The 18,054-nt window shown below is 40.4% G+C and overlaps 1 protein-coding gene across 1 annotated transcript in view; it reads left to right on the forward strand.

Moving 5' to 3' along the window:
- Positions 1-12,379: 12,379 nt before the first annotated feature.
- The window catches only part of LOC131290902 (phospholipid phosphatase 1-like), a 36,177-nt gene continuing 30,502 nt past the window's right edge, over positions 12,380-18,054 (forward strand). Inside the window, exon 1 of the mRNA XM_058320092.1 lies at positions 12,380-12,470. Coding sequence (XP_058176075.1) covers positions 12,380-12,470 — 91 coding nt within the window. The remainder of the gene's footprint in view (positions 12,471-18,054) is intronic.

Below are 18,054 nucleotides of genomic sequence, written 5' to 3' on the forward strand. Positions count from 1 at the left end.
CTCCGTCAGGATGGTATTGTTGGTAGCATTTTGACCACGGAAACAACGTACACTGTCGTAGTTGGTCGACGAGTTAAAATTTTCAACAAATTCAAGCGCCTTCGAGTTGGGTCCTTCTTTTGGAGGTTCCATCGTTTGCAGTTTAGAGAGCACGAATGCATGGTTGTGCAAAATCTGTTAGGAAAAGAGGTATTCAATTTATATACGATAACATTCTGGTATTAACAGGTGGTGCAAGCAACAAACCTTCTCGGTGACTTCATCAAGAATGCCTACAGTTTTTATTCTCTTGGATTTCTTTGCGAGTACTTCCGCCACTTCCCTGTGATCGTATGGCATGGTAATATCGAACAGAACATTGTTCAAACATGCTGAGCGTACACTTTTATCACAGAAATTGGTTCTATAAAGTTGAACTATACTTTGCGCATGGTTTAACAGAAATGCATTCTCACTTATCACAGCAACGCTTTCCATTGTTCAAACTAAAATTGTACTTGTTTATACGGCAAACACTCAAATATTGCTGATTTTTTTCTGATTTCAAAAATTTGACGTACGGAAACGTCAAAGGGTTTGAATGTAGGGTGACTTGGGGCACTAAAAAGTTTCAAAGGTTACGAAAGGGGATGATTGTGGAATTATTTTAGGTTCTTTTCTGTTTTATGCTGATAAAATGATGTTTTCAAACAGTTGCAAAATTATCCTGCTGTATAAAACCATACTGAAAGCAATTACAAACATAAAACATCTACACAAAAACAGAAAATATTTACCGACCTTGGGCATATTTCATCTTCAATAATGCATTGTATTTACCTTGATAGCCTTGTAATGTCAAACGATCGGCCGATGCTTTTTTCGGAATTTGCACGCGCGGATTACGCAAAAAGAATAAAGTGTCCATTTATCAATTTGACCGGTCTATCGGATCCCTTGTGCTTGTGTATTTTGCGTGATTAGTGACACTAGAAACTCGTGTTCGTAAAGTGCAAGTGTTTCATCAGCTTGAGTGTCCTGTTTAGCCCCCGGTGCATCAACGATTGCAACGAGACTCGGTTTGAATGCAGTTTTGAAATGCAACAGCTGATTACCTACCGCAAGGCAATGTATGCTGGTAAGACCAAAGTGATCCCGAGCGTAATGCTTAAAGCTTTAATTCTTTCGAAATTAAGATCTACGGAGATGACTTGCAGAACAGTGTGACATCATCACTTCATTTGATAAGCATTAGAAGATAAACACTACAACACTTTCTTATCTTCTGTACTTGCCGTTTTCACCAATCATTGAGAAGGTCGGCATGTCTTACAGCAGCTCCGGCGTCTATTCAATTGAAGTCAATTGAATTCGTAAATTATAATTAGAACAGAGGAAAAAAAAACCTACTTCCTGAAACAGCTCTCCATTGTATGGTATGTGTGGATTGCTGCAGGTCTATTTGTGTTTTCTTTTTGGCCATATTGTGATTTATTCCTCCACCGGTTTATGATATTTTTTTGCATTGATCTGTTAAACTCAAATCTTTCTGTTATTTTCCTTTAAAGGTTCTTACCATATTATTTCTCACAAACATTTTATCGATAAAAATATATTTTGAATAATCGTGCTTCAACGAGATGTTTTGCATCACTCGATCATTCGACTTTTCCCTTTTCATAAAGCTATATTTAAAAAACTTTGCAAGTTTTCTGGTTTAGCTGTATCGACATATGCAGTATTCATGTAGGATAGCGTGTTGGATGAACATAAAATAAACAGCAAAATCCGGGCCCACAAATCCAGCGAACAATCCAGACTCCACTCAACAGGTGGTATGTTTTTTATCATTAAAGATCCATGCAAACCATGCCAAGTATGCGTCATACTCGAGCACTGGCTATTGCATTGAACTTGAAAATAAATGAACCGAATCTATTGTGCACGATACGATCACATCATTCATTGCTTTAGCGCATGCAAAGCGAGTTTTTTTATGTACATTTGTCCATCAGTTTTGAAAGTGTCTTGATAAGTAACGTGCAAACTACAAATATGCAGCTATTAAAATGACGGTGCATAAATTAAAAATAAGAAATTCATAAAACCGTTTCGACTTTGCCGTCACCTCAAATTGGTATTTGATGCTACTGTAATAAACTAAAAATCATCAAAGCAGATGGTCATTTAATAATATTATGATTGTTTGATAATTTTGTTATTTTAATTTGCATACCAACCAGTTTTATAGCTTATCTTTCGAATTTTGAACTGTTTTCCTAATTTGTATTTATTCATTTCACATCTGCTAGATGTTATTCATGCTGCGTTAGATATTTCCCTATTTAAATAAATGGAATACATGCTGGCTAGTCGTAAATCGTTACTTTGTGTTACGTGTGACACTTTCCACAGCAGTCACACGTTCCCTCATAACAATCGTGGTTTATTGGCATCACACAGATATAAATTATGCTCTCTTATCCAGGATCGATCGGCATATATCGATGGGTGTTGGTAGACCGAGAAACATTTCGGGTCCGTTTATTATCATTGCCTATTAGCATCATAATTGTGCGCTTTAGATAGTTATCGAAAACCGATCCACAAGCGTCGTCTTGGACGGCTCACCCAAATTCCACCGTTTGCTTCAATATCCTCCAAGCAGCAACCATTGTCTAGCGTACCTCCCGCTGCTTACCGAAAGACGCACGTTCGATTCGAACAGAAAATGGGTATCATTTTCCTTAAAGGCATACATACAAAAATGTGCGCGGGAAATTAGATAGCCACCGGGGCAGAAACCTAATGATTTCTTGCTGGCGAGCCGATCAATGACCCGCAGCTTTAATGCATCCATTCAATCACTGCATCAAGAGCATGGTAACACTTGTGGGCGCGCCCATTGCCTTTGGCAAGGTGGGGTGTGCGCTACATTGAGAGGGGAAGAGGCAAGATCTCGCCAGTGGCAGTTTGCATTTATCTGAGCAATCAGTAATGGGTTTTTGATCCAATAACGTCTGGCCATCAGGGTGTCTGGTTTCAAGCGCCCCCTCTTGCCCATACGCATCTGATCAGGGATTCCTCTTCAGTTTTTATCAGTAAGATGAACACAAGGAACGGTCAAGACGACTAAGAATGGCTGGGGGTTTTAATCGTATCTGGTGCAACCGTTTTTTTACCCTTCAAACCCCCACCCGTGGTTCCATGAGTACAATTTAATTATCTAATCCATTTACTTCTCGAGTGTTGCTTTTAAGAGCAATAATTATGTTCTCACAACCCTTCCCGAAGGCAGGAAAACCGGCGTTTGGCTTTGCTTCTTTTGTCGTGGTCTCGATCGAGAGGAAGAGTTGTTGTTCGTCGATACCCACGATCGGTCCGGAATGGTGGCATACTTCGCGTCAGTGGCTGCCGTTGATTAATTTAATAACTTCGGATACCGTTTCCAACGACGAAGCTGAAACCCGATAGCCGTCGCTAGGTCTGGGTCGGCCCAATCGTTGGGCTTTGGTACTTGCTGCTACCGCAACCGCCTTTGGTTGCGTCTTGATCCAGTAAAGTACCAGTATAGTCAGCATTAAAGGGGTGGAATGAATAGTTCTTCCCTTAAACGGGCAGTTTAGTATCAATTATTATGAGTAAGTTCTGCTAACTTTTGAGTGTGGGGGCTGTGTAAGGGTATTGATATTTTTTGAAAGCAAACGGTCGCTTTAAAGGGTAAATCTCGCAGGGAGTCAAATTGTAGAAACATATCTATGCAGCACTACATACGTTTTCTAAAAACGTCTAGACACGTGAAAACGCCAAGTTTGGTTTAAAGTGAAATGTGTGCGTAACAAATACTTCGGCTCAAGATTAATATTTATGTTCTTTTTAATTAAATAATAAATAAATTATACTGCGATAGGATAAAATGAATAAAAAAATAAACAGTAAATAAAATAACCACTCAAAATATTTATTAATTTAAACCAAGGATTCATGTATCTTGATCCGTACAAGTTTTTTTTAGTTTAAAAATTAAAAAGATTGGCATCGGCAAACCTTGGAGTGGCTTTACCGATAAAATATTAGAAGTCAAATAGAACTGCTTTTTGCTCAATTCCAATATTTTCATTTAAGATTAAGATTTATCATTTTTTCATTTCTTCGTATGTACGGTTCTATTTGATCGTTGTTTATTCATTTTTAATAGTTATTGATTTCGTAGTCGAATCCATTATTTATCCAGTTTCCTATCTTGTTAGCTGCTTTAATTTGGCGTGAATTAAAGTCAGGCAAGAGTGTAATTTTCTATCGGAGGATATCAGGGAAAGCTTTTACCAAAAAAAAACTGTAGCTACCAAGTTTTGTACATTTACTTCCGCACCTGCATCAGCGTTAATAATACTTTCAGCTAACAAGACATAAACCTATGCCTTCGTTGTCTTGATCATTTTTATCTATTGGTATTCCTTGTTTTTTTTTGTACCTATCTTTTAAATGTGAATGTCAATGCCAAAATGTCACAGAACAGAGGATTCAATAAATGGATTAATTCCATTTAATGCTAGTTAAACGTTCAGTGCTTCAAATTTGACCTAGAGACTTACCGGCTCTTTACATTCTAATCCGTTCTTCGTTGCGGTTGTGGGTTGCAAACTAGGTTGCAACAGCCACGCACAGACCCAGTTCCGCTCTCAAACCGAGCGAACCACCGCACCGTCGGCATCGATTAACGATAGAGTGCGTTTGTTTGTTTTCTCTTGTTTAGGAAACCAATAACGCACCATCGAGTGAACCAAGTGTTTCGTAACAACCTTGGCTCGTTGACATCAGGCTTTGCTTCTTGCTGCCTAACGAGGGTTTCCTCCCCAATAGCTGGAGTTCACTATACTTATCGCTCGGCAGACTATTTATACTAGTCTTTGCGAGAGTCTGGGCTCGAGTGAAGATTAATTGAATTAAAATTAACAACTACTTCACCGCGATCGATAGCGCAGCATCATCGTCGCAGCTGCGGTAGCATGTTTCCTTGGGGCAATTAGGTTGTTTTTCTTGCAACACTCGCCGGTTCCGAAACGATCTCTTCCGCTGATTGTGACTGCCACAACCGACATGCTAGCGATAGGGGGGAGATGCTTCTGCGTCTGAAGATGATCTTAGAGAGACTCTGCAAGCGATCTAACAACATACGAAGTAGTAACCAGGAGTTGGGAGCACTTGCGGCAACGGTTGGCCAGAACGGTCATCATGTAGCAACGGGATGGGTGAGTTTATTTTAATCACTTGAAAAATGACATGGTCACCATGGGCCCACCGGTCGGACGAGAGTTCTCCCGGAGGCACCAGAAAGGCTCTTGCAACAATGGAGGTAGGGGGTGAGCGTTAAATGAAGACGAGACTGTGAACTACGCGCGGCGAAGAAAACAGAGCATACCTAAAGGTTAGAAGTCAAGACACTCGCCCGAACCCTTATTATTCCATTACGGCGTTAGCGTTTAATTGGGCGATTCGTGGCGACGAGCCAACTCTGAACTAAAGATCGCTCCAGGAGCTCGAATCCCGGATTGTCCTGGGTTCATCTGGGCCACAATGCATATATGTACGCCTGTGTGTGTGTCGATAGTAATTTGTTTAGCGAGTCGAGAGGCCCCTTGGCTATCCGCAAGTCCCGTGTCCGATGAGGATCATTTCAATGCTACTCGAGGCGTTCCGAACCGTTCCCGATAAGCATCGCGAACCGTCGGGCCGTGGATTATTTCTTTTTCCGGAGCGAGAAGGAGACCTTTCCAGAGGGCGTTGGGCTAGTCCCTCTCATCGGTGGCGGCATGTCTGAACCAGACGGCTGTACACGCTTCAATGTAATGGGAAGAGTTTTATTTTTATCCCTCCCCTACACCCCTTTCCCTTGGGCTGCTTTTGAGCCCAAACCACTTCCCGACAGTGTGATGTTTTTGGTTATGTTTTATTTGTTTGTTCAGCTCTGTTTTGTGTTGTAAATTTATTGCTCCCGTTGATGAATACACGACAAGTTCGGGGAAAATTGAGAGAATTTTATTGCTTTGAGGGATTTGTTCCGCGGCCTGGAATGTGCGGATTATGTATTTTTTTAAATTTTATTTTTCTTTTGTTTGCGGAAGCTGGAGTTAGAATGGTTTGAATCAGATATTAACCGGCAATTACGTTAGGTAGTTTTTCGAAGATTTTATCTTTTTTTAGTCTTCTTTTCAATGGATCGGAATGAAACTTATTTGTTCAAACTTTTGTGTTATTGAAATCCTAAATTTATTTTTTTTAAGTCTGAAGTTTAATTTAATTTGTAGAATTCAGGTTTGAAACACTCTAATGGTTTAGATGAGAAACGATTTATTGATATTGAAGCAATTACCCGTATTGCATTATGTTCGGTGTTTCTCAAAACCCTCTGATGATTTGAATTATATATACATTCTCAAATTTTTATTCCACAATTTCCAAATTTCGAAAAATCTAAAACAAACTCATTCAAAAGCTTTAATCTAAAATTATGGTTCGAAACTTTGAAAAATGAGTTACACTTCAAATCAAATAAAACTGAGTATCAAATAAGATAACTTCTTGCTACTATTACTTAAAAATTGAATGTTATTATTATTACTTTAGCTAATTTTATACTGTTCATTGTACTGTCGTATTTTATACTGTTTATTTTATATATTTTTTGTTTATTATATTTTTCTTACTTTCTTGCAAATGCTTCAACCCTTAGTATTATAACACTGTACGTAACTTCAGTATCATCATTTCTGCAAACTTGAGGGTAATCATAGAAAGAAATCTGAATTGAACAACCATTGTCAGTTTGAAAAAATATAAATGAAACGTTAATTGTTAAACGGTAAAAGTTATCATTGGTTTACTACCTACAACATTCTGAAATGTCATAGCCACACCTTGCATCGCTGGTACTCGACTTGCACAACGAGTGTCACGCACTTGCACGACTAATTGCACGTCGTTTTACGAGCTGGTTGTATCTTAAAACAGCTGTTCAACTGGACGTCTTAATAGCACTGGCGATTTTACGCATGTCGAGAGACTCATAAGCCATGGTTCTCTTCCGGCTCATGACTCGCGGCACATCGCCTTCAGCCAGGGCGGCAAACTGTTCGCCGAAAGGACAACGTGAAGAATGTAGCGTCAGTTTTTGTCATTCGGTTCAACGGCTGCGTAGGATCGAACGTTAAATAGCTGCCGACAGACTTTGTGACGATGATGTCAAGGTACGAACGTTCCGATATACTGTTTTCCAAGCAATTGCACCGATTGCAATTGCACGCCTTTAAGGTGTCGACAATTGTTTCGGAACTTGGCAGATACAGTTGCAGTTCATTTCATGCTATTTTGCCCCTTTTAATGCCTTTACAGCAATTAAATGGACATTTGTTGATTAGTGTATTGTGTTTGTGTCACCAGCTGTGTCAAAATTATAGTGAGAAAAAAATGTCATTTCATTAATTAGTCTCTTTTTTCTGACGTGTTGAGCATTTGGATGTGAACTGTTTGGTAACAAAAATAGCTTTAGTTTGATTCCATTGTTAGTTATTTTGTTTGACAGTTTTGTTAATTGGTAAAAGTGTTTTAATTTAAAATTATTTATACACTATTGCGATACTTAGTTTCATCAATCTATTGTGTCATAGAAAACCGACTGAAGTAACCTTTGATATTTATACATCCAACAACGATTATTTGTGACAAAAAACACTACACAATAATGCAGCTATCGTAAATATTATATTTATCCATATCCAATTCCCTCGTGCATTGTGTTTGATCGCGTTGATGATAGTTTTAGCTGTACTTCCAAACAAGGGCTATGTTTATGTCCATGGCATGAATTTCTTTCAATTTTTATTATCCTCGGCATGCATACTAGAGCTGGAAGACAAAGCAACGTTAAATGCATCGATCGCCACGGGCAGGAATGTGTGAAAAATGTGTATGATGTTTATTCTGTGCTGGTGATGATTATAGGAATGGATTTTATTATCCCTGCACAATTGGTGCGCAGGGAATCGATCCAACGTTCGTTTGGTTTGATTCAATCCCTGCCTTTTCTTTTAAGGCTTTTTTCTGTCTGTTTTAATTCTCCTCCCCGAAACCTTCGTATGCCGAAATGTGTCCATCGGCTTTAAGCCAATCCCTTTCCACCATTTCCTAAAATCACCAACCGATCAGCGGAACTGAACAAAGTTGTTATTATCTCGAATGGATTTAAGTTGGGATGCGTAAATCAACCTCCAACAAGCACAGATTAGACCTTTTTTTTCTGGCTGGTGTTTGAACTGCTTCGTTCAACCTTTTAGCCTGCTCTTGCTATTTGCCGATCTCTCCATCAGCCTTCGAATGATCCGGCTTGCAATGGGAAAAAAATGGGAAAACATCTTCAGATCTCTAGAAGGAAAGATGTAATGACATCGGTCTTTCTACGGTTCCCATCTTCCTATCATCGTCACAGTCGACAGCGATGATGGAAGGTGTGGTAAAATCATAGCACAGCCAAAGATATATTTTTCCATCCAACATTCGCTTGGAAACGCAATGAATCATTACATGTAACAATTGCAGTGGAATAATAACTAAACATAAAAAATAGAAACCAAAAGAAACGAACTTGGGCATTCCTTTTATCCCTGCCCTATGGAATGATTGATCCTTTTTCACTTTCACAAACAACTTCACGCCCAGTGATAATCGCAGGTCAAAGGTTTTTTCAGGTAGCCCATCGTAGACCCCTGGCCCAAAAAGAAATGGATTTGAAAAGGAAGAACACAAAGTCCGTTATGACGTGCCAGCCTCATATCAAGGCTACTATAAATATACATTCAAGAGAATGCTGTAATACGACATAAAATCCCACTTGCTTTGCGATGTTATCATGGAGACAACAGGAGCACAAAAAAAATTGTTGCACAATGACGAATCCAAATTTTGTTTAACAATGAAATGCTATTTTTCTACTGGGTACTCTTTAAGTAAATTTTGTTATCTGAATAAACAACATGCATGAATTTGTTTACTGTTTTAGCCGCTGGACTTTGCAAATCACTTACCCAAACATCACTGCAAATGTGTCATCAACGGCAAACGCTTTCTTGCGTAAGATGTAATATTATATATTAATCCAATGCTAACATGCTGGATAACTAAATAATTATGTTCAAAGCAAACAAAGATTGTAAATATATTTGCTATTTATTGTTATTATTGTAGGCTAAACATAGCTTGAAACAAGAAAAAAAAATTTTATCCTTTCGTTCCTATTTTATACAAAAAACGAAATACAAACTTACCAATCAACCGAACAACCAAACCAACCAAACATATAATGAAACAGGCTGTTGAAATATCCTGAATGAACAATCGGCTAGTCACTCATTACGCGTGCGCTCACGTTGTTCAAAAGTGCACAACGGGCCACTTCAAGGGTCTTTTGGAATAAAAAATATTTAAATTTAAATAAAATTAATAACAAAATTAATTCATTCCTTTTCAATTAACACCGATAACACAGGTGTTTTTCTATCGCTTGTACAAATCAAATATCGATTATATTTATATGAATATGAAGCATAATTTTTATAAGATTAAAATGTTTAAAACATGTCTGGATGTGGGTTTAAAGTTTTTAAACTTTGTTAGGTCAGATGAATAGAATTACAACAGGAATGAATACTTGTTCTTATTATTATTGTATTTATGTGGCACAACATCCCCTAGTGGGAAAAGACTCTCCGAAGAGAGTTAGTGTGACCGAAAGATGGTATATTATGGATCGGTGATCAGCCGTTCGTAATACCGGAGGGTGCCAGTTTTTTAGTACAATAATAATAAAGTATACTATTAAAATTGAAGGGACAACCTAAATAATTACCGTTTATATAAGATCATGGATTTTGTCCGTTACATGGTGGATCAAAAAGGAACCAAATGTGACTATAGTTTTAGCAATTATGAATTATATTTCTCAAACATAACTCTGAATCCCGAATCGGAAAGAAAGAGAGTAACAACGAAAGCTATAACAATAAAATGTGTTATTAATGTTTCTTTTATGTCCCCATGTGTATTTGATTTCTAAATAAGTGTATTTGTACATTTTGAAAAGACAATTTTGTTCAGATGCCACTACTTATTTGATATGTTTGGAAAAAAACTATACGGTCTCTTATCAGGCTTAGTTCAATCGTTCCAAAACTGGTTGCTGTTTGATCATGACTCAAGATAATTTTCCACTATGAGAAAACAATATCGTAAAACCGACGACCGCTTATTTGTACGTCACGTACCACTGTGAGTTGGTTTAAAAGCATCGCGTGTTCATCGGAAGGCCCGCGCACTCAGTCATTCAGACCAAAGCCGACTGCCGGCAAGCCCATGCTGTCAGTTACCCGCGAGATAGCGTTCAGTAAGCACGCATGCCTCGGAGCCCTCGCAGCTCGGTATATCCCGTAGTGTAGTGTGTGACCGTCGGTCCGCGTGCGCCCGACACAAAGAGCCTTTCTGGTCCTTGCCGGAGTCCTTTAATGTTTTGCACAGTGGTTGCGTTGTGTCGATTGCCCACAATTCCGTTGTGTTTACTACCGATTCGCTTCGTCACCGATGGCTCTACAAGCGAGAGATTAGACGGTTCGAGCGGTATTTTATATTTGTTATGATCGTGTCCTATCAGTGTTTGTCTGAGTACTTTGTAGGTTTCATTTCACTTTTAAACGCTTTTAATTCACTTGAAAATACGTACCGGCGATTGTTAGTAAGCAAAACCGGCAACAGTAAGATCGGAAAATCGGCGGTGGTAGTAAACAGCGACTGCAGGAGAAGATTACTGGTGCGATTACCGTAAATTATACACACATTTCAGCGATTAGTGTCTACAGCGTGCAAAATAGCTGCTACCAGTGTTCGTTGCTGTATTTAATAGTTTGCAGCTGTGAAAGAGAATCGTTCGCCTCAATCCAGCACATTTAATCGGGCGTTCAAATGAAAAAAAAAAAAACGAGAAACATAAAATCGTGCTGATCACTGGCCACGGACGGGATTAATAATTTTAATCCATCGCCACAATGGTCGATCGTCGAGGCTTCAAATTGTGCCTATCAACATAGTTTTATTAATTAATTCGAGCGCGTGAGGGCGACGAATAACAAAAAAAAAGAACAAACTTAACAAATTCCAAACGAAAACGCGCCAGTCCGTCATAAATGCGGCGGAGGGAAAGGAAAAAAAACCACTAAACATAAACGTTGCAACGGATTAAATTGATTTGAATTCTACCTCGCCCAACGGACCCTCGTGGAGAGCATCGGTTTGATTGGACGCGGCTTCCCGCCTCGGTGCGGTCGGCGCTGAGTGGCTTAATGCATAATTTCCGTTAATCTCAGAACCGGTGCAGTCGACGGCGGGGATTTGCTGTCCACATAGTGGCGAACTCCAACCGAGTTTTCGGAGCACGGCGCAATACACAACAAAAAAAAAGAGGCCAATTGTTTGTTCCGGTATGCAAATTGATTAGTGTCTGCGGGCGATCGCCCCCACGATCTTCTGCGCGAGATCATAATTTGACAATTGTAAGCGCAAAGTGAACATGAAGGGTCAGGCAAAAGTGTGTGTGTATTTTTGTGGAGTGAGATTTTTATTTTTATTTTTATTGAATACCCTTTTCCCCGCTGTGATCAAACTGGGTCTGTTTATTGGCACAAATCACAACTGATAGCGAGTCTCGTGGCGAACGAGCTCAACTGTCAATTTGGAACCGCCCCTATACTGGAAGCGTTTATCAAAACACACCAGCAGCGGGAAAAATAAGAGTTAAACAATTGTAACAACTTGTTTGTGACCGTTTTATTTCGATAGTGAACCCCAGGGAAACGGGTGCTTGATTGTACTCGTTGTCGCAGCCATGAAATACGCCGTCCCACGGAACAACGTGCAGTGATAACGAAGATTTCCGATAGTTGAACGATCCGCAAGCCTTTCCATCACCCCATACGGCAGGTTCCTGATACGTGAGTGGTCCAATATTGCACTCAATCTGCGCAGTGTACACGGGCAGGTTCAGTTGGGACACAACAAACAAACAAAAAAACTTGGAGGAAACAGTTGAGGACCATTCCAAGCCACCGGACACATAAAAGCACCAATGTACTCGACAGATTAAATCGTAGCAATCGAGCTAATCAGCAACCCGAAGAGGGCAGCAAGCTGGAAGGCAGTTGACGTTTGCTCAAAAGTGTTTGTGTGTGCGTGAACAAAGGTCGAACGTGTTAAAATTGAAACGATTCCCCGGCAAGTAGGGGATCGGCGAGGATACCTGCAGCATTAACGTGTGTCCTGTGGGAACTGAAAGGTAGAACCGCTCGGAGGAAGCCCAGACATGGCAGACGTCGAGTCTCAGAAGCTCTGCGGAAAGCTGAAAGCCAGGATCACGCTGCCCATGGCCGTCGATAGTGTGATACTGGTGCTAGGTAAATGAAAACCAGTATCTTCTAGTCTAATTCTAACGCCTTTTGACTGTGGTGTGTCTGTAAAGGTCACTCTTGTTGATTTTCTTTCTTTCTGAACGGGGTTATCTGTTGCGTAGCAACCTTCTGTGCGTACGCTGTTTGTTGACTCGGACCCGGCAATCGAAACGAATCGGCCACCAGTGCTAGGGCTGTCATCGCCCGAATTTTTCGAACGTTAGATAAGCAATTCCTGTTGACGCGTTGTTCCTACGAGGTGTTGCAACCGTGCGCGCAGTCGAGTTGCTGGGATATAAAATTTACATTTTTGATTTCTTTCATTCTCCAAGTGATCCGCTGACGAGATACGATCAAAAGTGATGATGTGCGCAAATGTTGTTTTAAAGGCAGTATGATGCGCAAAAATCCTGTTCACCTCTAACCTACTGGGTTCCGCTGACGTTAGCACGAACGGAAATCGTAAAAACTAATCAAACAGTAGACTTTCTTGTTTCTAATAAGAAAACAAGACGTACCAGCTGAAACATACAACAGAGCGAATTGTTTGCTTCGAAAAGTATCGTTAAAATTGATACATTATCAGCCATTGTCTTCAGTTGTCAATGTTTTCGCAAATACTCCAGTAACCAAACGAGAATCCCTTGGTGAGCGAGGTCACCGATTAGCTCCGAGCGTTCCGGACCATTCCAAATGTTATCAATGAATTTTTTTGTTTTTGTGTGAACCCTCAATTACAACCGAATATGAATATTGGTACAGAAATAATCTGAATCATCGGACGAATTGGTGGGATACTTCTTCTTTGTTTGTGGTCCAGTTTCATCTGAAGCTACCCGCAAGATCAGTTGACGTTCGGTGATCCTGGAAAGGGCCTCAATAAATTCAGTCATTCAATGACCGAGTGGAGCGCACTACTGACAGCATGCTGTCAGCAGTTCTCATTCATCAAATGATTATATTTGTTCATAACGAAACTCGAGCGAGATCCCGCCGACGACGTCCAAGAAGGGTTGTGGGTTGGGCATGAGATGGAGCAGAACGGGTAAAGGAGTCTGGACCACAAGAGCGTGATCGGTCTAAAGAATTATCAATGATTTTTTGTTGCAATCATATTCTACACCGCAGAGCGAATGTTCTGAAACTCCCGAATATGTTAGGTAATCCGTTTCAAATTTAATTATCAATCCCAAAACCCTACTGAAACAGCAAACTTCATGTTCTTCACAAATACTTCACTTCACCACTAAAAAATGTGAAATGCTAATGATATATTAAAAAACGACGTCAGATGTCTGAGCTGCAAAAACTAGTACTCTTGATACAGCCACCTATCTTTGCCTCTAACTGGGTTATCACAGTGGTCACCAATGGTGCCCTATCGAAGTCACTAAACTGTCAAACTGTTGAATCGTGCAAGCTAATTACATCAACGGGACCTTTGTTTGACAGTTCAGTGACTTTAACAATGCCACCATTGGTGACCAGTGTGATAAGGCTATAACCCATCCATGATTGAAATAGCTCATCCGATTTTGTCTCTAACGCATCTGGCTTTATCACTCACTCAACAGATTTTGCCTCGTGCTCATCTGATTTACCTCTTAATTTCAATTTTGCCTCTATTTAAAAATTTTGTTATTTAAAGGGATTGTAATATAAATGTAAATATGTAGATTATTGTTTGTAGTTAACATTTATAAAGCTGTCAGCTAAAATGAATTGTTGTTTCAGTGTTATTTTCCTAGAAAAACTAAGTATCTAGCTACTAATCAACTAATTATTATTAAATTAACCCTGTTTGTTTGCGTGTTTTCGGCAAAAGACAAAAACTGATGAGTTAGAGACAAATTCAAATGCATTGGAAACAGAATTGAACTATTTCAAAAGCTTGGTGCTTTAGAGACAACAACACCTGCTTTCGAGCAGGTTTAGTGGCAACAGCTGTTAAATGCAAGATGTAGGTAGATATAATTTCCACAAAATCTTATAATTAGCAGGTTTGCCTCTTGAATGCAAAACTTTATAGACGTTTCAACAACCCAATTTAGCATATATGTCTTAGAATATGACTCAATGGAGTGAAGAAACATGCATAAATGTTTAATACATTTTTAGTGGTCCCGTTCTTGTCAGTCGTAGGAGTGCAAAAAAGTCGACGACAAAAGTAATCTGAAGTTGGTCGTCGATACCCTCGGCCTCAGAAGGAAATGAGCGTCTGCAACGAATGTGGAGAAAATATGGACTTTCGGAGTCAACCTTTGGGAAAATGATACTCCGGAGGCACGCGCTCGAAATTATATTCTAACGTATAGCGTCTGCGGCCAGTTTCGTAACCATTTTGTGCGTTGCTTGTTTCCACCGATTTCTGTTCCCTCGGCCAGCCTTTATTTCGGCGTTCGCTTATCATTCGAGCGCCAAATGAAGGAGATTATCGCACACGCACGTAATACCTCCTCTCTGAAGGTCCTGCCTGGCCGCACCGTCGTGCGCTGGTCGATGGTTCTTTTAAGTTTGACTCTTATCTGTAACGGCCACCGTTTGAGAACCATTTTGTCTTGCCCTGACCCTGCCGCAGCCATGTTTCACTGTTCTTGTGTTTTTTTGATCGATGGTTGCGCACGGTTTTCACCCTCTGCTCTTCGGTTTTGATTTGTTTTCTGTGCGTTTTGCCGGCGTGTGTTTACTTTTCGCCAACACGCTGATGTTTCAATATTTATTACTTAACCAAGCAAGTCGGCAAGCGTTGTGTCGTGCAAATAAATCAGATGAAACAGTAACAAAAATACGGTACGCGGTAAAACGGCGCGTAGTGCGTCTTTACGACCGGTATCGTTAAAACTCGATCTTTTCGGACTTCTTCTGGAGAGAAGCGAAATAAAATGAAAGAAAGAAAATGGTAAAATAAAGTAAAACAAATGCGTCGACAGGCACACACAATCATGAAATCAATCTGTACCAATTTTATGACGCGGGCACCTTTTCCGGCACCTTTTGCCGGCGGGAATGTGATGAATGGTGATATCGTTAAATTCGAATCGGGAGAGTGTTTTTTCCCACCATCCCCAGAACACCATCCAAATGTCGGCAATTTGTAATTAATGCCATTTCCTTGATATAAATTATCCCCCAATCAGAGCGGGGTAGGTCCTTTTTTTATGGTCGACGGGAGTTTGCAAATTGTTGATGTATGTATTTCGCTGTGATTAAAATCTTGTGTAGCTGATCCTTCACTTTGGTTGTTTCTTCGAGACACGCAGAGCTGATAAATCTTTTCAATTGTAAATTACTTGCGTTTGTTCAATAAACTTTTATATCAAGTTTGTCATAGCGAACTTATGATTATTATTTCACTCTTTTTCCTTTTTTTCGCATATCCTCTTCTGGGGTGTTCTCCACCAAAACAAAAGAAAATAAAACAGATTCCTGCCTGATGATGAACTGCACGGCCGTTCTACGGTGGCATAAATCATTTATAATTCTTCGAAATTTTCCGACCAAATCACGAGCCTGCTTCCGCAGGCGAAATTCCACGCGCGTATGTCACTCGCGCTGTCTCACGCATTGTTTAACTCTATCAACGTTTTTGTTTTGCTTCAATCTCCTCGAGCAGATCGAAGATCGCGAAGACAGCTGCACATTCTCACAGGCTGAAAGACCCTCTTGGGGCGTCTTAAGGAAACGGGATGAGTCGCATTGTTTTGCGTTTTTTTTTTCGAGGAACAACAGCTTCCCACCGGGGGCTTCCGTTGTTAGCACTTGGTGAGGCGATGTATCTTCACCTGGGGGCGCCGTTTATTTATTTTTTGGGTGATTTTATTTTATTTCAGATCACTCGGTCTGTTGTACACATCCTGTACATTCCCAAAAGCCTTGCAGCAGCCCTCCGGCTAAGCGAGGCTCGCGACCATCGTAGCGGTCCCCTGATCGAAGATGATTGGAAGTCATGTTTTGGATTTTATTATTACATATTTCCTTATTTCCCTCCCTTTTTGCCGCTAGCTCTTTCCCACTCTTTTTTTCTCTCTGTCCCCTGTTGTCGAGTCGAGGAGCTCATCGTCCCGAGTCACGCGTGTGTTTTCCTTTTTATGGTTAGGTTGGCCTCGGCCAAGGAAATATCCGCCGGGCCGTTCTTTTGGCGGCGGGACGCAAAGGTTTGTGGCAGGGTTTCCCTTTTCTGGTCGAGTCTTTTATAACGAGTCCATAGGATGTGCGTATGTTGGCTCTTTTTATGAGTACACATTTCGGGCCTTCGACTATTTTTATTCCTACCGAACCCGATCGACCCGCGGGTTATGCTAGTTCCGTTTTGCAATTTTATGACTCCTAGCCCTGGGAAGACGCTGAGCATTATTATTTGTAAATCCGTAAATCAAAGCCACTGCAGCCGTCGTAGAATTTGGGATATTCGGTTGTTGCTGCCGTTGTTATTGTTGTTGTTGGGCGACCATATTTTATAACCTTTCGGTACCGCGGAACACCGGCCCTCTTGTTTTCCTGCCTTAATTCGTCCGCCACTCAGCACGTCCATCCGGTGAAAACTACTCTCCGGTGGGTTTCGACAAGCGATCTTTTTTCCCTTCTTCCTTTTTACGACCCCCCCCCCCCCCTCCCTCCCTTCCTCCCTCTTGGATGGGAGATTGCCAAGGGGGAAGGAGGGTCGGTTAAGGGTTGTTGTTTTTCTTGTTCAAAATGGAATTTTCGGTGTTCTCATTTCCACGCTGAACTCGCGGAAATATTTGACTATCTACTACTGATGGTAGCAGTTTCGCCTCGCGTTTCCCAAGCACTTTATCACAGTAAAACTGGTAATTAATCACGTCAATATTTTGAAAACCCCAGATTCGGCATTTTCTTTGCCAGTCTATGAGGCATTTGTGGCTAGTGATTCATTTAATTAAAATGAACCTACTAAATAGCGACTTAAAAACTCTTCCTCAAACATCGTTGTCAAATATTGGAATGGAGTGTAAATCTGTTGCCATTAGCGCATGAAAACATTACCGATAATCCCTAATTGATCAAATTTAAACCCTCTTAGTATTTTGTAAAATTTTTTATACAAAGATGCAATATTTTAATTCGCAAAATATATTTATATTTGTAAACCAGCTTCGAAAAACTCTTACTGCATATAGGACCATAGTGGGAGATTCCATGAATATTTTTGACTGGTCAGATAACGAACCACGATTAATCTTGTCACTTGAAGAGAGTTTCAGGGACTGAAGAAGAAGCTGCTAAAAAGATCATTGGACCCCTTGACGTAGCTTGCTCATTCTCGCCCTCACACCGAAGAATCGACTTACTGTCGAGGAAGTGATAAGCACGTTCTTCGATAGCTATCTATGCAAATCTACCAGAACGAAGCGAGAGATGCGTCAAAATTACTTCAAAAAACGCCCACCATTTCCCGCCCGCCATCAGCATCTTTCATCTCTCCAAAACTGAAAAATGAAGGTCTACGGTGTGTGCACCAAGATCAGCCTGTTGCGCGAACCGGTCACGATGAACCGAGACATACCGGTACAAAGCTTAGCGGAAAGAACATTTGCAGAACCGTGCCTGATGCTTATCCATTAATCTCTCT

Source organism: Anopheles ziemanni, chromosome 2 (genome assembly GCF_943734765.1).
Source record: "Anopheles ziemanni chromosome 2, idAnoZiCoDA_A2_x.2, whole genome shotgun sequence".
In the NCBI taxonomy this organism is placed as follows: domain Eukaryota; kingdom Metazoa; phylum Arthropoda; class Insecta; order Diptera; family Culicidae; genus Anopheles; species Anopheles ziemanni.